Here is a 21930-nt window from a genome sequence, read left to right as displayed (position 1 = left end):
CCTGTGCACAACTTTGTCTTGTGCACCAGTTGCAGCCTTTCCTGAATGCACTCCGTCATGAAAGCCCTAGTCATTGCACATTTGGACCACTGCAATGCACTCTACATGGGGTTACTCTTGAAGAGCATTCAGAAGCTGCAGCTGGAGCAGAATGCAGCAATGCAGCCAATTCTTAAGGACCCTAAAATGGCCTATGTTATATCACTGCTCACAAGCTGCACTGGTTGCTGGTTTGCTCCTGAATGCAATTCATTGTGTTAGGTATTACCTTTACCTACATGGCATAGATCTAGGTTATTTGAGGAACCATCTCACGCCAATGGAACTGGCCTGTCCCATTTGCCCCAGAGGGGGCGTAGTATGGCAGAGGGGACACACTGCAGATCCTGTCAATCAAGGAATTTCAGCAGGCAGAGTCTAGAAGAAGAGTAATCTCTGCCATGGTTCCTGCCCTTTGGAATATTTTACCTCCTGAGGTGAGATTGGCTCCTACCTTTCTGACTTTCCATAAGAGCCTTATGACCTGGTTCTGCCAGATGGCTTGGGGCCCCTGTGGGGGAGTTTCAAACTGTAGCTGGTGAATTAAGTAAGAGCCCTAATCCCCCCTCCCCCCCAGTGCATTCAACTGCCTCCTTCTCCATCTTATGTCAATTATTTTATTCTGTTTGTGTTGTGATTTTATTGGGTGTATATTTATATTTGATGGTTTTTAAAAAAAAACATGCTGTAAGATGCCCAGAATCACTTTGAAATAAGATACGCAGCAAACAAATTTAATAAATAAATGAAATAAATTTCTTAAAGCACACCTTTTCCAAAAATAGTTTAGCTTTTACCATGTGACTTCAGCAATGATTTGATTGATTGATTGATATGGTATGATTTGATTTCTACATTTGCTCATCCCAGCAAGTCACTCTGAGCAGCATACATCATAAAACATAGATTTGTACAATGTGGTATAAATACATTTGCTATATTACCTGACATTTGGACTAGCGTTATCAATTGGATGATTGGTATCAGCAGGACTGTGGACTTAATGGCACAATCAAGCCCCACTGCTTTTGTACCTACCAAGCATGTACACAACAAACAGGACTCCGAACACTACATCATATCTGCCTTTTTCCAGATTTTGATCCAAAACTCCAGAATCACAAGTTAACATTTTTAGGTGTTATCATAAAGAATTATAGCATGGTGGTTAGGTTCATCTAAATGGATCAATATGGTTAGACTACTAAATCACAGTTATCAATCGAACATGCAAGTTTTTGACATTTCCAGAACTCTATCAAAATGTATGCTACTAAAACCAGGACGACTAACAAACCCGGAAGCTTGTCAAAAACTCAGCTAAGGTTGTGGTCATGATGGCTGCAGCTTAAAACAGAAAGCACATAGGAAATTGCAATCAGAATGGATTAATGAATAATATTAGCAAATACTGAACACAATAGAAAAGAATACATATACATCAGAGTTATGCTCTCTGAGTTTGGTTGTTTGCTTGCTACCCATTCAGTGGTAGCATTCTCCTTGTTTGGACCAGTTAATCCGAACCAGTAGCGGAAATCGCGGGTGGCATGCCCACCCACCCCGGCTCTATGGTGTCCCATTTAGGCCCATTTTTTAGCCAAAACCATATACGCGGATGGCTGAGCACATGTGCAGAGGTGGCACATGCAGTCGTGTTCACACGCTCACATTTGTGAACCAGTAGGGAAGGTAAGTGAACACCACCCGTGATTTCGTTACCCAACAAAGTAGCATCATCATAGCACTGATGATGTTACTTAGTTGGGTAACCAAACATCAGCAAGCAAACAAGATTCAGTGAGCATCAAGGAACAACATTCTTTTTTATATGTTTTTATTTCCAGTAGATATTCTAGCATCTTATTTCCAGAAAATACGATTGCTAATGCTTAATTAATTATAAAGATTTAGAGAAGAATCTTATCTTCATCACCAATAAAATGGCCCAGTCTATTCTGTAATATTTCCTTCACAAACAGGGAACTTATTATTATGTACTTATTAAGTACATGAAATGGGGCTCTTGTAATCCTACCAAGAATAGTAACAGAAAACAGGCAGCGGTTCTAGCAGTTCCAAGGAAGAGTTTTTGACAGTTCCTTATAGTTCAGCACCACAATATTTATAACTTTCCCATCGCACTAGCTTCTGCTTCCGCTTCATTGTATTGGCTCATCCTGATTTAACCCCAGCAAGATGGAGAAAATTATTCAAGGCATGAGCAAGGAAAATATTGGTGAATAGTTTCTCCCTTTTAGGACAGTAAACTAACAGTCTAGAAGTAAAATGAAGACTAGCACTTGGCAGAGCATCCAGAAGGCTTCGGAAAAGAATATGCCAACAATATAATAGTGGGGTTTTTTTCTAATTCAGATTGTATCCAGGACTGAACACTTGAACACAAGGCCTAATCTAAGATGAAACTAATCAGCCTGGGAAAAACATAGCTAACATTTTTGCTTGTCAGGAGATGATGACATTTGCAAGAAGCATTAGCAATTGTAAGGCAATGGAGATCACATTGTTTCAGAAGAACTGATGTAGCTGTTGTAAAGGCTATGGGTATTTAAATCCAGGGTTTTAAAATTCATTCATCAAAAAGAGTTCTTTTCTGAAAATCCGACTTCAAATAACACGCATTCTCCTTTTAGTTTTCTAATAATAAGCAGACCCAGTGACTAAGCAAAGTTGTTCTTGGCCCATCTATGCTGATTTCTAGCGTATACCTGGGCTCTTGTCAGCCCTTCAAAGCAGGCCAGGTCAGGAAACAGAGCAAGGATTTCAGGAATGCTACTGTGCTGTGGTAAGGTGAAATAAAAGAATCTTTAAAGTTTGCAAAACGATCCTCTGCCCCTTTTATAGCAAACATTATCAAGGTGGGGTTGTTTTTTGTTTCTCAGATCATTCTGATTTTCCTTTCCCAGGACTGAGCTATATTTTGCTTAATGATTCTTGCATTCCTTTTTCAAGATTATTTGCACACCAGTTCCAGCTCATAGAGTAACAGAAATTAAGGATGCTAAATAGCAGGGATTTCCAACCTTTTGGCTTGCCTGGGACCATTGAGTGAAGCGGAATTGTCTTAGGCCACTTATAAAATATGTAATATAATGTCACTTTTAAAAAATCACTAAAAACATCTAATAACATTAAAGGTTGTGGAGCCACATTATTAGCTATCCAGGCCTGCAGGCCATGGATTGGACAAGCCATAGCCTGCAGGCTGGATAGGATTTGGTCTACTCCAAATGATTTAATTTTCAGCTGTTGTCCATCTTCCTGCACTTTATCTGCCCTTCTTCATTAATTAGGCAGCTGCCCTTCTAGGCAGAGCAGGTCTGTTGTATAAGTGAAACCTTTACTTGGTATACACATCTATTCAGAAATAAATCCAGTAGCGATTGCTCTAGTTAAAACAGGATTGCAGATTTACTTATCGTTCTTTGAAGACCAGACATTGTGTGATTGCTGATTTCATGCCCTGTAATATGCACATTATACATATAATGTGTTTTTGTTTTTTGTTTGTTTAGTTATTTAATCAATTTAAATAGCTGCTCAGTTCACAGTTCTGACCCTGGGAGATGTACATTGAAGTAAAAATGGAAAACTGATAATAACCAATCAAATAAACAAGGAAAAATACCACAAAACCAAGGCCATGCCACAAACATAATCTCAACCATTATATTACACATAGGTTCATTCAACATTCTTCTCGGTCCCCAAAAAATAGCCAAATTTCAAGGCTTAGCAAAAAGCCAACAGGGTGTATCCACATCTTGAGAGATGAGTGACTAAAAAGGCATGAATCTGAATCAGGGATGGACGGAATTGTACCTGCTTTGCAAGCTTTTGTGGAATAGGCAGAAATGATCAGAGATAAGTGGTCCTGCAAATAACCCAAATAATGTGGCTTGGAAATCATGACTAATGTCATGACATTACATGTGAACCAGTCACTATTGCTTGATCAGGAACCCAGGGCTAAAACAAGCCATGTTTTAGTGGGATATATGAAACCATCTCACACTTGCTGTCAAAAAGTAATATCCTATACATTTAGTGGGCCATCTGGATCTTGTATGCAAACTATATCTAGACAATTCACACTAACTTTTCAAAAGATAGACAATTTTGTTGTCTAATATGTGCTTTGCCAATGGGACTTATTATAATCCATTAAAGACACTACCTGTGTCCCCAGGGTATCTTAGATTTTCTACAAATAAAATATGCTGATACCATTTTGAAATGTTGCATGCAATGAGGCTATATCAATCTAGTCGTTGTGGATGGAAAACTGTAGACAGACCCCTTGTGTTTCCTATGCCTGCCATTTTTGTGCAATACTTTGGTAAGTTGAAAAATATTTCTAACAAATAAATATTTAATTACAAAGGGAAAAAAGAAAAAGTTTAAATTTAGAGATTAACATATGATGTGTACAAGCAAGATATATATATCATTCTTTAAAACTATATTTGTTAAGCAATTTTGTTGGTGTGTGTGTGTGTGAGAGAGAGAGAGAGAGAGGTTGTACCATGGTCAACTTTCTCTAGTACAGTATGTTCATGTCTATCAATAAGGGTACAAGCTTTACTTATAGTGGAGGTATTAAATCTATCTTAAGTCTATCATGTGTAGTTAAACTCTGACGAAAAGATTAAGGTTATAATTTCATCTGCAAAGTGATTTAGGGGAATATTCAAGAGAAAAAAGAGATGGATGGCCACTTGCTACAATATACTTCTCTTAAAGATCTCATTTGTCTGTCAGCTTTAATTGAATGAAAAAAATCCATCATCTGAAACCTTTAGAACACAACCTTCTTCTCTTCGGTGAAAGGCATTAATACTCAATTCATCTACGATGACAACATAGAAATGACTGGAACCTAAATTTTGTGTCATGAATGACTTCACAGTAGAAATAATGCACTAATTGTCATACTCCAAGATTCAACTTTTTTAACTATGTCAAAACTGTTACTGGACTGAACTTAGAAAACACTGATATAACATTGCAAATAACCACTGGCAAAAAAAATGGATAATATTTTTTGTACCTAATGTAATCAGAAAACAGCTTTTAATCAGTATAAAAGCTATAAAAACAAGCAGTGTTAGTTAAGCTTTAATTGGTGTAGGATTTTGTACTGCTAAGAAGATAGCCACAAGAAGATAAAAATGATGGCAATTAAGAAAAATCTTTTTTTTTTCATCCATTCTGTTAGGACACAGAACAAGACAAATTTCTTTAGTTGAGCTTCCCTAAACAATACTTCATCCTACCTTCTTCTTTATTTAATCTGACTAAGAATGTATTTTCCCCTTCTGGTCCTACATTCTAAAACAGAGAATGATTGTGCCTCATGTCCCTCAAATGTGCCTCAAATGATAATGGAATGCATTTGTTTTGGACGTAAATATAAATATAAAAAAAGTTCAGTGTCTGACCCCAGCCAATAACATTGCACTCTGCAGAACAAATGGGGATAGCTTCATGAATGTGATGAACCAGGACAGTGATTAACCTGGGGGGAGGGTTGTTATTTTGCTTAGTGAAAACTGGACCCTTGTCAAGGGCAGAATGACAAAAAAAATCTCCTCTATTCCTCCATTTATTCAATCTTTCCTCTTTCAAGTCCCTCACTGCATATCTTGGTCAATGAAGTTTTGAGTATGGAGATGGGATTTATGAATGGATAGATTCACACATTTTCAATGGAGATGGAAGAGTTTGGAATCTTGGTGGTATGGAACATCTTGTCCCCAGAGGCAAGACAGGTCCCCACTCTCCTAGGCTTTCTGAAGACCATCAAGACCTGACTCTGCCAACTTGTTTGGAGGTATTTCAATCCTGAAAGTAATGGGTGGGTTAAAGAGTCTCCTTCTCCCTTTTAACTTTGCAATTGTCATTTTTTTAAAACTCTCTTTTAATTTTGTTTTTAGATTTGTTTTTAATTATGGCTTTTATATAACTATATTGTTTTGTTTGAAACTGTAAATGTGATGGGAAATTCAGAAATTTGAAAAAATTAATTAATTAATTAAGCAAATATAAATAAAAACTTATGCAGTAATGAAGTGCTCAAGGCAACACATAGAATACAGTAGTGAGAAAATGTGCTGTATCCCTTGGAAGTTGGGTCCCTATCAAGGCATTGAGGTAAAAGAGGTTCTACCCACCTCTCTCAGTAGTGGGTAGACACTGGGAGCCATGTACACCTGGCATATCCTGGAAGTTCTCACTGCAAACACTTTTACGTAACATGTAGCCAGCACAGAAGCTAGAAAAGCTCAGTATTTGGATCTGGATGCCATGTCAAACCAAAGGTTCATATTATCTGCAATTTATAAAGGTTTTCTCCACTTTTTTCCTACTTTCTGGAGATAAACTATGAGTTTACTTTCTTTGCCCCTTTTCCTGTAGCCTCTTTATGCTGCTGGATGAAATACTACTCTTATATGATACGGATTGTTAGCGTTAATGGGACAGATAAAACAAAGCGAGGGAGCCTTTATGTTTGGGAAAAGGTTATGGGTTTCTTGATCCATATATTTTATTAAAGCATAACCAAAGTAAACCTATGAATGCAAACAAAAATGTAATCATCATACAACAAATACTTAATTTATATTTTTGTTTGATTTGATTATTATTTTTTTCTCTCCAGGGACCTGATTCAATAAAGATGGCTCAGCAGAATAACTACACAATGGTAACAGAATTCATTCTACTAGGATTCACTGATGAACCCAACATGCAGATGGTTCTCTTCTTTCTGTTTCTTGCCATTTATCTTTTCACTGTGACCGGAAGCCTCGGCCTTATTGTGCTGATCAGGACTGATTCCCACTTTCACACTCCCATGTACTTTTTCCTCCTCCATTTATCCTTCACTGACCTCTGCTACGTCTCAGTGATTGCCCCCAAGATGCTAGTGAACTTCTTGGTAGATCATAAAAGCATCTCTTACGTAGGCTGTGTTGTTCAGCTATGGTTGTTCACTGCCTTTGGGACTACTGAGTGCTTTCTTTTGGCTGTAATGGCAATTGACCGATATATGGCCATTTGCAATCCTCTCTTGTATCCTGTTTTTATGTCCCAAGAAGTATGCAACTGTCTGGTTGCAGGATCATATGCAGCTGGTGTTGCAAATTCAGTGCTACAGACAGCGTGTATATTCAGATTATCCTACTGTGGATGTAACATCCTCAAACATTTCTTCTGTGACATCCCTAAACTTCTTCAGCTTTCCTGCTCTGAGTCCCACCTTTCAGAATCTCTGTCTGTCTTTGCATCAGGAATAGTTGCAATGACCTCTGTTTCAGTCATTATTATTTCATATCTCTGCATTTTATCTGCTATCCTGAAGATCAACTCGATGAAGGGAAAACGTAAAGCTTTCTCCACCTGTGCTTCTCACCTAACATCAGTGGCTTTACTTTATGGAACTGGGACCTTTACATATATCCATCCCAATCTTAAATCTGGACAGGATACGGATATGGTAATTTCCATAATGTACACATTAATCATACCCATGTTGAATCCTCTAATCTATAGCTTGAGAAATAAGGAGGTGAAAGAAGCCATTAGAAAAGTCACTACCAGCTAACTGATTTATCTTTCCACCAATGACTGATGTTACCCTGAGATAAACTGAATCAGTTGTAACCACTTTCTACAATGGAATGAAGAATTCAGGGATTTTCTTAGGGAAGTCTTCACTGAGTTTCTTTTTCAACTTTATCATGTTTCCCATTCCAGATCTTGTCCTGTATCTTTCTTTCTTTTTTTTTAACAGTAGTTACAGAACATTAATATACTATGGCAATTTTTTAAAGAAAGAGCTAACTGTAGAAAAGGGGTATTACATATTTAAAAGTTAGATGAAATTTTCTCTAGCTGAGAATAAAAGAATCCTTTTTCTCCCCATATTAACATAGTTTATCAGTCTTCCCCAGTTTGTGCCCTCAAGATATATATGTTAAATGCAATAATGCATTGCGTCCAGCCATTCAATACCCTGCAGGATGAGGACATGACTGAGCATAGTATTTCATGGATCTGGGAAAATCTGGTGCCTAATAAAATAAAGTCTCACATAAGTTTATCTGAAGGTTAACCCTCATACTCCAAAATAGCTTGGTCACCCATATCATTCACTTTAGAATAGGGGAGACATACATCAGGTGCAATTATTTCTGAAAGAAAATCAGCTTTAGTCATCCATTTTGCCATTTTTCAGTTAAGAATTTATTCCTCTTTGGAACAAACCTCTGAGAACTTCATTCTTGATACTTTGATTTCTGAAAACCAAAATGTTTTCAATGATGATGGGAGGGTTTGACTTCTAACAACTACCTAGATAATCCCTGCCGTTTTCTTGGCAAGGTTTTCCAGAAGTGGCTTGCCATGTTTTCTTCCTAGGGCTGAGAGAGAGATGCTGGTCCAAGGTCATCAAGCTGACTTTCTGTGACGTGGGACTAAGAACTCATGGCCTCCTGGTTTCGAGACTAGTGACTTAATCACTATGCCAAACTGGCTCTCTTAATTGCTCTTTAAGATATATTTACTCATTAACTCATTCATTTGCAATTGTTAAGGTCTGCAAAGGTTATGACTTCTAGGCTCTGGGGCATAACCATGTCTTTAGGAAAGAGCCAATGTCGAGGTCAGATGAAGTGTGGTGTTCCAGAGGGCAGGCTCTGCACCAGAAAAGCCACTCTTTCAAAGACCCATAAGACATTCTTTAAATGGAGCATGCTCCTCCTTTCTATCTACTGAGACAGATAGAAACAATACTTTCAACTTTTTAGAAGGACTGAAAATAATACCTTGTGGAAATATCCTTTGGCTTTACTGAAATGATAGACATAATGACTATGTTTAAAACCTCACATAGGGAGGCTGAAATAATTTAATTTCTGAATAAAAGGATGCTCAATGTTTTTGGCATCTTAAAGTTGGAGTGCTGATTTGGTGAGGGGCTCCCAATGGAATAACAGAGAGGGTGAAAAAGATTAAGTACCACTTACTTAAATTTTCACCTCCAATAGTTATTTTTCTACCAAGGAAGCATCTATCAAGTTCTAGGCTCTTTTGACAGCAACAAGGACAAATAGGAAATTCCAAGGGAGCTGAGAAAAATAACCTGATGCCCAGTGTAGTTTAATTGCTGAGTTTCATCAGTCTTGAGGATACAAAAGATCACACCCATGAGATGTAATTGCAGTATATTATTGTGCTGTGCATTATTCCACTACATCATTTCAGATGGAATTTACACTGCTTAAGACAGGTAAGTCTCACTAAGATATGTGTATCAGCCAGTGATTGGTGGAAAATGAAATCTTGACTATTCTAACTTGTAAGAAGCAACACATCTGTTTACTTTATTCATTTTCCCAAAGTAGGAAATTTATTTAACAGAATTTCAATAGCTGAAGGCAGAACATCTGTTTAATGATTTTATTATAAAGCAAGCTTTTGTAATAGAAAAATGTAGAGCCTGGATAATCTAACAGTAGCCATGATAGTCATAAAACTGATGGTACCTTGTGTAATTTTACATTTACAAACTCTGGAGCAAGGGAAGGATTGAGAAGATGTGTTTGCCACATCAGCATTGTTCCTGATTCCTTTTCTTTCCAATTGCTACAATATATACTTTTCTAAAATATGTGTCCTTTTTTTTTCTTCCAATGAACTTTGCTCAAGAAAACTGTATTCAGTTTGGTATAAATTTTCAACTGATCAATAATAAAGATTAATACTGGATTATTGGGTCATTTCAGAGTTACTGAACATGCACAATCCTGAATGTAAACTTAAATGTTTAAAAATATAAAGTAGAATTTGGAATTTGTTCTGTTTTAATTTATTGCATTTATGATAATTTATGCGAATCCCATTATTTAATAAAGTTAAATAACTATATGTTTATCTTCTTTTTTCCAGTTTGTTTTGGGTTGCTCTTTTTCCCTTCTTTCTCTGACAGGTTTTTTTAAAATTGAAAAATACTATAAATGAATGAGAAAAATGAAAGCCAAGTAACCCAGTTCATTTTCTCAGGACTCACAGATTATCCACAATTGCAAGTAGTTCTGTTTGCCCTGTTCTTGATTATTTACATCATCACATTGAGTGCAAATCTAGGGATGATCCTATTGATCAAAATTGATCCCCAGCTGAATACTCCAATGTACTTCTTTCTCAGCCATTTGTCTTTCTTGGATGCTGGCTATTCTTCCACTGTTACTCCTAAAGCAATGGCAGTTTTTTTTGCCAAAAAGAAAAGCATTTCCTTGACCGGATGTGCTATTCAATTTTACATGTTCGATGGTTTGGTGATGACAGAATTGTTCTTACTATCCATCATGGCTTATGATCGATATGTAGCCATCTGCAACCCATTGCTTTATTCTGTTGTTATGTCGAAGAAGTTGTGCACCATATTAGTGACCATTGTGTATCTCTATGGTTTTGTGAGCTCAGTGGTTCAAACAGCATTAACTTTTACACTCTCTTTCTGTTCCTCAAATGTGATTGATCATTTCTACTGCAATGACCCTCCATTATTAGCCTTGTCCTGTTCTGACACGCGTCCTAAAGAAATCCAGCTTTTAGTCTTGTCTGGTATTAATTTAAGTAGTTCTCTTTTGACAATTGTCATCTCTTATGTCTACATTCTGTGCGCCATCTTTGGAAAACACTCCTCTGGGAGTAGACACAGAGCTTTCTCCACCTGTGCTTCCCACCTGACTGCTGTGATCATATTCTATGGCACCCTCTTCTTCATGTACCTGAAACCAAGCTCCACTCACTCTCTCAGTTATGACAAGGTGGTATCCGTTTTTTATGCTGTTGTTATCCCCATGCTGAACCCCCTTATCTATAGCCTGAGAAACAAAGAAGTGAAGGAAGCCTTGAAAAAGGTGATGGGGAGGAAATGTTTTTTTATAGTGAGACGCCTTGCAAACAATGTCCAATAGTAGGCACATGGCCAAATATTTGTGAGAAAAATAAACGTCAAGAAAGCTCTAGAATTTTCTAGTCATTTTCAAATGCAATTTACTCATTCTTCACAACAAAGGCAATATGGCCTCAATTGTTTCATTCTGTGATTAGCTGTGAAAAATTTCCTTAACACTCCACGTTCTATGCAAATTTGCCACAGCTTGGAAACTCTTCTCGCATCACGAAATAAAAAGTGTAACGTAAGAGGCACAGAGAGAATTAAAAGTCTGCCTTGCATCAAGAAACCCAGAAAAGAAACCAACATCTTTGGTCCTTGTGAGATGGATAAGGAGGCCTTTGACTTGCTATTGGTTTGAGAAACATGAAGTGGTGGAGTAGCCATAACTAAGAACCTGTGCTTGCTGCAGCTGCTAAGTCACAACCAAGAAAGAAGTCCCCATGATCTTCATTCAAATGTTTTGTGATAGAGCTGGAATTTACAGAAAGCAAAGTTCATTCAGGTACATGAATGCTGACAAGATGGAACAGATCTTTATAATCTGCTAATTTCAATGGCTTCTGCTTGTTCCCAAAGCTACTTGTGAATTAGCAATTTTGCATTTCAATATCAGATACTGTACAGAACCTCCCCCTTCAGCCACTGTGACGTGGCACTAACCTTTTCTAACTGTTGCCTCTTCTTACCAACTATTAATATTCCAATCTGTGAAATTAAGGGAAGGTAAACTGTAAAGCAACTGAAAAGGAGGCTTACAATTAATCCATACTATTAAGATTCAGAGACTCTAAAGAAAGATAAATTAAATTGTTTTATTTGTAATCAAGATGAAATTTCTTCAGATTAAATGAACAGAGTTCTTGGTAATTGCTAATTAGTTGGTTTCTCTAAATATTGTGTAAGATTTCTGATTCAAGAATGATCAAATTCAGAAGAATATGACTAGACACAAATCATCATTGGCATTATTGTATATAAAACAAAAACAAAATTAGTCATATTTGCTTGGAGTTATAAGTAGATTTATATATTGTGAATAATGACTTTTAAAGTATGTAATTTTCATATTTTAAAGAATTAAAAGAGACAAGTTCTTAACGCAGAGAAATGCAAAGAAAAAGATGTCAGAAGGCAAAATTCACTTAACAAATGTCTCAGCAACATAAATTTTGGGCTCAATTGATGTCGCAAATCGAGGATTACCTATAATTTATATTCCATATATAATTTGTCACTCTTTTTGTTCAACAGAATTGTTTCTGCTATGTACATATAGAATGTGAGCCTTTCCAAATAAGTTATTTTAATCCTTTGCTATTTCTTAATAAATTTATTCCTCATAGCATGATACAGAGGAGGAATGTGTGATGTTATTGAGATTTATTGCTGTTTTCAGGGTTCATTTCTTATTGCTTTTTCTCCAAAACAGGAGGTGCCCTTCTATTTACCATGGCTGTCATGTATGACTACTTATTATGAAAGCTGGCTTTGAATTGTGTTTGGGATGACAGATTATGCTATTATTTTATTTGAATGTGAATAAAAGGTTTAAATGGCCACTCCCTTACAAGAAACCAGTTTAGTGTAGTGGTTAAGATACTAGACTAGAAACGGAGAGACTGAGTTTTAGTTCTGCTATATGTACGAAGGCAGCTGGGTGACTCTGGGCCAGACTCTTTCTCTCAGCCCGAGGAAGCAGACAATGGCAAACCATTTCTGAAATTCTATTAAGAAAGGTATAATTGTCCAGGCAATTGCCAAGAGTCAACACGGACTCAAAGTTGCACATACACATACACAAACAGAGAGAAAGGTAGGTGTGTGTTGGGGGGGGGGGGGATGTAGTTGAGAGAAGGACACAGAGAGAAAAATACTGGGAGAGAAGGAGATGGCTGATATATAATAAAGAAATAGGAAAAACAGACTAAAAATGACGATTTACTTTAATTAAACACAGAGGAATTGTACTATGTATGCATCACTTTAAAAAGAAACAATTCATCATATCCTATGCCAGTGATGGCTAACCATTTTCTCTTTGCGTGCCAAAAGCAGTGCAAATGCGACTCTCCATGCCCAACCCCCTGCACATGCGCCCCCCTTGCACTCCCCCACGCATGTGCATACAACACACACACACACCTGTCCCATTTTGGGCCCAGTAGGCTTCCCTGCAGCCTTCTAGGACCAAAAATGGGATGCGGGGGGCCACCGCACTCCCCCATGCCCCGTTTTAGGCCTAATGTTCATGCACACCCCCCCCCCCACATATGGATATACACATGCATATCTAATGTACTGGAGTTCCAAGAAAAGAACACACAAGATGCCCAACAGCACAAGGATCTTAAATGAGTATAAGAACCAAGTTTAACATATGGATTCCAATTAAATCCTTATCAGGTGGCAGCTAAAAAGTGTAAAGAATAGTTTTATTTGTCTTCTTCCCATCTCGCCCTGAATATGAATTGGAATGCCTTATACTATTTCTGTCCCCCCAAAAAAGCCCTTCATTTTAGCACAGTGGTAACTGCAATTACTGCTGATTTATCAGAAATAAAAGAAAAAGAATAGAAAGAAGAGATGTTTCCACAAATCCATTTATGCTTTTATGCGCTGAAAAATAAGCATACTTTTTGTAAGTCAGCAGCATTGTTCTGCTTATTCCAGATTCAGAAATATCCTGCTGGGTCTTCAGATTTCAGTGACCATAAAAAGACATAGCAATCAGAAAGAAAGAGAGACAGACTTAATGCAATGATTCCACTGTAGGGATATGCGTTGGATTTGTCTATACTCCGAATGGGAATCAAATGGGATTATATAACCAGAAGAAATGAAATCCAATCTCTATGGAAGGGTCCATGCAAATTCTGGAAGCTTTGTGATCCTTTCCTATCAGTCTATCAGACATCTTGACTGCAGAAATGATTGCAACTCCCAGTTTTCTAACATACCAGGATGGCAAAAGGAAAAAAGCAAGGAAAAAAGAAGACATGTAATAGATAAAACTATGTTCACATGGAATAGAGTAAGCATGGGCTTTCATTTCACATTGCTTTGGAGCAGACTTTTGCATTCCTTTTTCAAGATTATCTCCACACCACTCAAATGTTCCAACTCTTAGCAAGAGAAATTAAGGATAATTAAGGAAATTAAGGAATATAGCATGAGTGTCCAACCTTTTGGCTTGCCTGGACCTCATTAAGTGAGGAGTGAAGGTCTTGGGCCACATATAAAATATATAATATGGTATCACTAAAAAAAATCACTAAAACGTGCATAATAATGCTAAAAGTTGTGGGCCCACATTACTAGCTAGCCAGGCATGCAGGACATGAATTGGACAAACCTGCTGTATAGGATTTGGTCTTCTCCAAAAGATTTAACTTTCAGCCATTGTCTATCTTACTGCACTTTATCTGCCCTTCTTTATTAATTAGGCAGCTGCCTTTCTATGGCTTCTAAGAGAATCAAAGGTAAAACTTTCATGTTCAGAGAGATTCATTCCTTGAACGGTTACTTGATCCTAATAAAGACAGTTGTCAACATCAACAAATAATATGTGAAAAGAAAACAAACAACAACGTTTGCTTCTGAATACCTTGGCATCTCAGAAAGTCTGCCTTGTAAGTACAGTTCTAGCGTGATAGGATCAAAACAAGCTTAAAAAGTATCTCCTGTTATTCAATTTTCTGTGATTTTTTCATTTTTTTTGTACAGAGTAGTATTTAATGAGACTCTGGCAGCATTATACATGGGGCAGCCCTTGAAGAGCATTCGGAGACTTCAGCTTGTCCAGAATGCAGTCGCGCGAGCGATTGTGGGTGCACCTCAGTACACCCACGTTACATGTATCCTCCGCGAGCTGCATTGGCTGCCTGTTGGACTCCGGACGCGCTTCAAGGTGCTAGTCGTTACTTTTAAAGCCCTACATGGTATCGGACCTGGGTACTTGAGAGACCGCCTCCTGCCAATTACCTCCCTACGACCAATTAGATCCCACAGATTAGGCCTCCTCCGAATACCATCAGCTATCCAATGTTGACTGTCGACCCCTCAGGGGAGGGCCTTCTCTGTGGCTGCTCCGGCCCTCTGGAACGATCTCCCCATGGAGATTCGGACCCTCGCCACCCTTCAGGCTTTCCGCAAAGCCGTCAAGACCTTGCTGTTTCGGCAGGCCTGGGGCTGATGAGTTCCCAGCCCCACTTGAATTGTTGTGGTTGTTGTGTAGCTTTTAATCTGTTTATATCTTGTTCTTGTCTTGTTTGGTTTTTTTGTATCTCCCCCTTCCTCACTTGTTTGTTAGCCGCCCTGAGTCCCTCGGGAATAGGGCGGCATAGAAGTATAATAAACATACAACATACAACATACATACAGTGTCTGCATTCTACGCACAAACATGCAGCCAAAATGGAGGCAGCTGCTGTTTTGCTGAACTAGGCAGAGATCTTTCAAAAATAAGTCAGACACAGGAGAACCTCATTAGAGACTTGGCTTTGTAGGAAAATGGTGTCTGGCTGTTTTCTGTTTCCATTTTTCCTCCAGTTGCTGCTTGTTAGTAAACATACTTAACCGCTATCAAGGGAGAAAATATTAAGCCAACTGCAATACTGTATATAATTATGCAGTTTCCTATATGAATTCTTGATAACAACTGTGCTTCAAGGACTAGTCAGGTAGGTCCTTAACGTCAGAGCTTTTTTAAAAAGGTGTAGGTGTGTGTGTGTGTGTACACTGTTGCTGCTTTCTAGCATTGATTTGCTTAATTGGTAGCTAATTAAAGATGAATTCAATGTATTCCAGTTTCAGAAACTTATATATGGGTAGTGTTTAAATTATCAGAAAGTTTTTTAAAAGGATGCAATAATTGAGGAATTTTTTAATTTAATACTTTAATAATTCATTTTTGCAAAAGCTAAAATTAACGTTAGTGATCGGTCTTTTGTATATTTTAGTTGCATGTAGTCCTGGAAGGAGAAAAGAGCACAGCCTTGTCAATTTCACTTTTTAATTTTTTTTTTAAACAATGTTCAATCCATTCATCTACCCTTCCATCAGAACATTTGAAGGAAAAACAAAACCCGCCTGCTCATTGTTCCACTGGTGAGTTTGTAAAAATATTTTGGTCCTGGAGGGCAGCAATCAATGTCAAGGTAAAGAAGGCCAATCTTTCCCAGCATTGGAGCTTTATCAACACAACTAGGTCTTTGCATAAGATTGTATCCAGAGTACAATCAATTGAGACTGATCCTTTGTGCCTTACATGAGAATTCTTGGTTAATTTGTTAATCCATTGGTTGGGGGGGGGGGTTGGCTGTCCATAGCATTCTCAGGTTTCCAATACCAAAATTAAAGCATCAAATAGTCTTCTTATCCTGTTTCTTCAAAGTCCAACTTTCATTCCACACAATGTCACAGAGAGTAATATGGCTTGTACTATATTGTAGGTATATAGGCAGGTGTTATATTATAGACATATTCTTTTCCAAAGCCTTCGGGATGCTCTACCAAGTGATAGTCTGCATTTTAATTCTGGATGGTTAGTTTACTGTTGATGGTTGATCCTAAAAGGCAGATGGTATTCACCATTTTTTTTACTTATTTCTTATACAAAGGAAAGATATAAAGAATGGATGCGAGTACTATAGACAAGTTTATTAAATATGCCTGGGAAAGTGTTAACAGTCGATTAAAAGGGTGACAAAAAAGGATAATGAACAAGATTTGGGAAGGGCAGTATGACTACACTGGAAATGTTTTTTTTTTCCAGCCAAACATTTTCTTTTCAGTCTTCAATTGAGAGGAATATGAATATGTGAAAAGAGTTTTATTTGATTTAGAAAAATTGTATTATTTCTTAATATGTTTTTATATAGTGTCTATTATTTTTACAAATAACTCAAAGCAGAAAAGATATCCAACACACCTTCATCTGCATCATTTTCCCACAATACTGTAAGGTGGGTTGAGAGAGAGAGAGATTGACCCAAAGTCACCCAGCTGGGTTTCATGGTTAAGGCGGAACTAGAACTCACAGTCTCCTGGTTTCTAGATTGATGGCTTAAACACTAGAGCAAACTGACTCTTAAGTTCAATAATAAAGTGAGTGAGGTTGAATTATAAACTCCGGTGAAGCATATTTAAATCATCTTCTTCCTAATGTTATTCCCACAGGTGCAAGATCCACTTTTCAGATCAACGAACATTAAATATTTATTTTAAAATAAACCAGTAAACATCAAAAGTTAATGAACAACAGTACAGTAATATTGATTTCTTCTTCCTTTCTTCAAACCCTTGGCAGGAAAAAAAAGGACAGGACTACATGATTGAACAAAATCAGACCCAGGTGACTGAATTCATCTTTTCAGGGTTCACAGATCATACAGAATTACAAGTTGTTCTCTTTAATATATTCTTGATGATTTATATCATTACACTGAGTGCAAATCTAGGGATGATCCTGTTGATCAAGATCGATCCCCAGCTACATACTCCAATGTACTTCTTTCTCAGTCATTTGGCCTTCCTGGATGCCAGCTATTCTTCAACTGTTACCCCCAAGGCAATAGCAGATTTTTTAGCTGACAAGAAAACCATTTCGTGGGCTGGATGTCTTATACAATTTTTTATGTTTGTTGCATTGGTGACCACTGAATTGTTTTTGCTATCAGCCATGGCCTATGATCGATATGTGGCTATTTGTCATCCATTGCTTTATTCCAGAATTATGTCCAAAAAGTGCTGTGTTTCCTTAGTAGTTGGCGTCTATAGCTATGGATTTGTAAACTCCATAATCCAGACAGCATTAACATTCCAGTTATCCTTCTGTGGTCCAAATTTAATTAACCACTTTTACTGCAATGATCCACCACTTCTAGCTTTATCCTGCTCTAACACTCAGCCAAAAGAAATCCAGCTTTTTGCCTTGAGTACAATCAATTTAACTGGGTCCCTCTTCACAGTCATCATCTCCTATATCTATATTCTCAATGCCATCTTCAGAAAACCTTCTACTAGCGGAAGACACAAAGCCTTCTCTACCTGTGCCTCTCACCTGACTGCTATTGTGATTTTCTATGGCACCCTCTTCTTCATGTATGTGCAACCAAGCTCTTCTCATTCTCTGAATTATGACAAAGTAATTTCTGTGTTGTATGCTGTTGTGATCCCCATGCTGAACCCCCTTATCTATGTTTTGAGAAACAAAGAAGTTAAAGGAGCCTGGAGAAGAATAAAGATTAAGAAATTGTTTTTTATAATATGACATGTATATATATGCCTATTTTGCAGCTTTTTATATATTACCCACTTAACCGACCATGCACTAGGTAAAGTGCAACAGATTAAAATTACAAAATCAACAATAGAAATGAGCCTTTAAAAAAAAATAAAGATGGATGTCTATAAGGCACAGTTGAAGGCACAGTGTAATAAAAATGTCTCTAAATGGTAACATGCATTCGTTCATTCATTCATTCATCCACTCACTTATTCATTCATTTATCCATCTAATTTATATGGCCAGCCATCTAGCCAAGAAACTTGGGGTGACCAAAAAAACAAATAAAAGTAATTACATTAAAATAAAAAACCTATTAAAAGTATATTGAGACTCAATAGAAACACAGACACAAACTACGGGATATAGTACAACTCCCAATTCGTTTTCTTAAGATTATTAAAGATGGAGCCATACACATCTTTGGGGGTTAAGAATCCCAAGGTGTGGGCATTGCCACAGAGAAAGCCTATCATCTTATTCATGCCCCCTCCTCAATTTAGGGTAGGGAGGGTAATTCTTAACAGGTTTTCTTAGTTTTTTTTCCTGTGAAGAGGTGGATTCAATAGCTGCAAATAGAACAGAATGTAACATAATGCTGTCTCATAGGACCTTATAGGTCATTACCAGTACTTTGAGTTGGGTCTTGATGACTAGTGGGATCCAATGAAGTAGGGAATGGTAAGTGAGCACCTGTCTACCCTAAATGAGTTCAAATCACCAGGACCAGATGGATTATACCCCAGGGTTCTGAAGGAACTGGCAAAGGAGATCTCAGAACTGAACCAGTGGTGGGTTTCAAAAATTTTTAGAACCTCTTCTGTAGATCTGGTCTGTTTTGTGAGAGTGACTTGCCGGGCTTGTAACCAGGTAGGAGTGGCTTGCCGGCCATGTGACTGGGTGGGAGTGGCTTGCCAGCCATATGACTGGGTGGGCATGGCCAACTTGTAAAATGTGGTGAAACTCACTTAACAACGCTCTTGCTTAGCAACCAAAATATTGGCTCAGAAACTCTGGCATTTAAAGCACCCAAGTCTTAAAGCTGTCAAGTTACAAGACCCTTGCACCCCTAACCCTTTAGGGAAAAAAACAGGGGTGTTCAAACTAGACAGCTTTAAGACTTGTGGACTTCAACTCCCAGAATTCCTCCTCTCGCTCTTCATCTTGATGGTGTGTGGACGGGCGTGGGGAGGGAGCTGGAACTGGTTCTAAATGGCACTGTAGATTTGTGGAACTTCTTCTATAGAAGAGGTTAGAACTGGCAGGAACCCACCCCTGCACTGAACTATATCTTTCAGAGATCCTGGAGCACCCGAGAACTGCCAGAGGACTGGAAAAGAGCTGATGTGGTTCCCATCTTCAAAAAAGGAAAAAAATAGATCCAGGAAACTATAGATCTATCAGCCTGGCCTCAATACCAGGGAAGATTCTGGAAAAGATAATCAAGCAACAAATTAGTGAACAACTAGAAGTAAACAAAGTAATAGCCAAAAGCCAATAGGGGTTTGTCAAAAACAGATCATGCCAGACTAATCTTATTGCATTCTTCAACAAAGTGACAAAAGGACCAGAGCAATGCCATCGATATAATTTACGTGGACTTCAGCAAGGCATTTGATAAAGTAAACCATAACCTACTACTAGATAAAGTAGAAAAGTGTGGGTTAGACAGCATCACCACCAGATGTATTCGTAACTGGCTGACCAACACTCAATGTGTAATCCTCAATGGAACTGCATCTACATGGAGGGAAGTATGCAGTGGAGTACCCCAAGGCTCTGTTTTAGGCCCAGTACTCTTCAACATCTTCATCAATGATTTGGATGAGGGGATAAATGGGGAACACATCAAATTTGCAAATGACACCAAGATGGCAGGAATAGCCAACACTCCAGAAAATAGGCTTAAGATACAGACAAACTTGAACAACGGATACAGACAAACTTGAACAATGGGCACTATCTAACAAAATGAAATTTAATGGTGAAAAAAGTAAGGTTCTACATTTAGGCAAGAAAAACAAAATTCACAAATACAGTATAGGTGGTACCTTGCCCAATAGTAGTAATTGTGAGAGGGATCTTGGAATCCTAGTGGACAACCATTTAAATATGAGCCAGCAGTGTGCAGCAGCTGCCAAAAAGACAACACAGTTCTAGGCTGCATAACCAGAGGAATAGAATCAAGATCACGTGAAGTGTTAATAGCACTTTATAATGCCTTGGTAAGGTCATACTTGGAATACTGTCTTCAGTTTTGGTCACCATAATGTAAAAAAGATTTGGAGACTCTAGACAGAGTGCAGAGAAGCGCAATAAAGATGATTAGGGGATTGGAGGCTAAAACATGAGGAACAGTTGCAGGAACTGGGTATGTCTAGTTTAATGAAAATAAGGACTAGGGGAGACATGATAGCAGTCTTCCAATATCTCAAGGGTTGCCACAAAGAAGAGGGAGTCAAACTATTCTACAAAGCACCTGAGGGTGGAACAAGAAGCAATGGGTGGAAACTAATGAAGGAGATAAGCAACTTAGAACTGAAGAGGAATTTCCTGACAGTTAGAATAATTAATCAGTGGAACGACTTGCCTCCAGAAGTAGTGAATGCCCCAACACTGGAAGTCTTTAAGAAGATGTTGGATAGCCATCTGTCTGAAACGGTATAGAGTTTCCTGCCTAGGCAGGGGGTTGGACTAGAAGACCTCCAAGGTCCCTTCCAACTCTGCTATTGTGTTGTATTGTAGAAGTGGTTTCAGGAAAGCTGTGATCGTGCCATGGCTGGATTGGCTCACCATTAATCTTGCAGCTGCATTCTAAACCACCTATGGTTTCCAGATGCTCTCCAAAGCCTACCCTACTTAGATTGCATTACATCCAAGTGATGCTCAAAGCATGAATGATTAATCCTGACCATATTGGGACAACAAGGTTCTGACTGCCTCATGAGCCATAACCACTGTTTCTATGAACTCATGTCCCAAGATCTTTTTTGGGGAAACAATTTTTCTGGGAGTTTACTGACAATTGCCTTGGGTTTGGAAGCATTTAATTGGGCTTTCTTTTCTATCAGTTAGACACTGGTTGAGCCATTTCCAGTTTGGTAATGCATACCAGAATGTCATCAGAGCCATTGGGCAGCATACAAATAAAATAAATAAACAAATATCATCCTACACAACACAACAGTTGCTCCCCTCCAATGGTTTCATCCAGCATGGTGAGAAAAGGCATGGAGGAGAATATTTAACCCTGGGACAACCAGAGGAACCAGGAAGACCTCTTTTTTCATCCCTATCCTGACAAACTTCATCCACTAAAGTGATTGACACCATTTCTATTCCATTATTAGATCTCAAAATAATTACTTTTCTCAAAGTTGCAATTGAGTGTCATCATTTTCCCAATAAAGTTGAATATGGGAGCGAATATGCTCAAACATTTATGGAACAGGGAAGGCTATTTCAGGCACCAACTGGAAATCTTTTATGGAACATATTACTGAATATACTGAATATGGGGGAGTTACAAAGGTTCCTTCTATGGTGGAATCACCATTCCACCATAGAAGGAACCTTTGTAATATAATCAAAAAGAGGAAGGAGGAGAATTCTTTGA

General features: G+C 38.0%; 3 protein-coding genes across 3 annotated transcripts; all 3 read left to right on the top strand.

Moving 5' to 3' along the window:
• Positions 1-6739: 6739 nt before the first annotated feature.
• LOC116504868 (olfactory receptor 1009-like) lies at positions 6740-7666 on the top strand. The gene has a single exon (XM_032212093.1). It carries the CDS (start codon positions 6740-6742, stop codon positions 7664-7666), a length of 927 nt encoding a protein of 308 aa, XP_032067984.1.
• A 2413-nt stretch (positions 7667-10079) lies between these two features.
• Positions 10080-11187, top strand: LOC116518530 (olfactory receptor 1020-like). Its single transcript, XM_032232000.1, has 2 exons — positions 10080-10988; positions 11182-11187. Exons 1-2 carry the CDS (start codon positions 10080-10082, stop codon positions 11185-11187), a joined length of 915 nt encoding a protein of 304 aa, XP_032087891.1.
• A 6170-nt stretch (positions 11188-17357) lies between these two features.
• On the top strand, positions 17358-18299 carry LOC116522436 (olfactory receptor 1030-like). Its single transcript, XM_032237341.1, has one exon. The coding sequence runs from the start codon at positions 17358-17360 to the stop codon at positions 18297-18299; it is 942 nt and encodes a 313-aa protein (XP_032093232.1).
• The last annotated feature ends 3631 nt before the right edge of the window (positions 18300-21930 follow it).

This window comes from Thamnophis elegans, chromosome 1 (genome assembly GCF_009769535.1).
Source record: "Thamnophis elegans isolate rThaEle1 chromosome 1, rThaEle1.pri, whole genome shotgun sequence".
In the NCBI taxonomy this organism is placed as follows: domain Eukaryota; kingdom Metazoa; phylum Chordata; class Lepidosauria; order Squamata; family Colubridae; genus Thamnophis; species Thamnophis elegans.
The sequence above is the reverse complement of the archived record's forward strand: the minus strand, read 5'-3'. Positions and strand labels throughout refer to the sequence as shown.

What these genes read in the sequence shown, in the direction of transcription:
- LOC116504868 (XM_032212093.1), top strand. Translation starts at nt 6,740, where the DNA reads ATGGCTCAGCAGAATAACTACACAATGGTAACAGAATTCATTCTACTA.
- LOC116518530 (XM_032232000.1), top strand. Translation starts at nt 10,080, where the DNA reads ATGAATGAGAAAAATGAAAGCCAAGTAACCCAGTTCATTTTCTCAGGA.
- LOC116522436 (XM_032237341.1), top strand. Translation starts at nt 17,358, where the DNA reads ATGATTGAACAAAATCAGACCCAGGTGACTGAATTCATCTTTTCAGGG.